The 541-nt window shown below is 32.7% G+C and overlaps 1 protein-coding gene across 1 annotated transcript in view; it reads right to left on the reverse strand.

Annotated features, from left to right (window-relative positions):
- Positions 1-541, reverse strand: part of LOC107604932 (probable hexokinase-like 2 protein) — a 4,592-nt gene that overhangs the window by 319 nt on the left and 3,732 nt on the right. Inside the window, exons 8-9 of the mRNA XM_021108768.1 lie at positions 183-264; positions 1-103 (exon numbers count right to left, since the gene is read on the reverse strand). The exon at positions 1-103 is cut by the window's left edge and continues 319 nt beyond it. Of these exons, the coding sequence (XP_020964427.1) occupies positions 1-103; positions 183-264 (185 nt within the window). The remainder of the gene's footprint in view (positions 104-182; positions 265-541) is intronic.

Below are 541 nucleotides of genomic sequence, written 5' to 3' on the forward strand. Positions count from 1 at the left end.
TTATTCCAACGATTCCTGCTCCGGCTAGGCGGGCACCTCGTTCTGTCACTATGTCACATACCTCAGCAACCAGTTCACGTGCTACAAGGCTGCTGTTATTTATCTGCAAATTCCGCGATCAAATGCATAAAAGTTAAACTTCTAAATATAAAATTTCAATGCAAGATGATAAAGGTTCTTACCCCAAAAATTTCATTGAGCTTCTCACCCACTACTTCACGATCTTCTGATGTGTCTTGATGCATAGCAGCCATATCAGGAGAACTGCATGAATCATTTGTGATAGATGAGACAGATTATTTGTGATAGATTTTTATGATGTATATCCAAAGAGTATATAATAATTAAGCTAATTCACTTTTAACCAAATTAATAGAATTAGTTTAATTTTATACTCTGTTATGTAGATATTTTAGGTTGCCAAACCTCATTAACGTGCATGAATAATTATACGTGAATAACAACGTGAAAAAGAAGTAATATTTTCACTCTTCAATAATGTTATTAGGAAAACATCAACCTAAAATTATTATTTACTTTA

This window comes from Arachis ipaensis, chromosome B01 (assembly GCF_000816755.2).
Source record: "Arachis ipaensis cultivar K30076 chromosome B01, Araip1.1, whole genome shotgun sequence".
In the NCBI taxonomy this organism is placed as follows: Eukaryota; Viridiplantae; Streptophyta; class Magnoliopsida; order Fabales; family Fabaceae; genus Arachis; species Arachis ipaensis.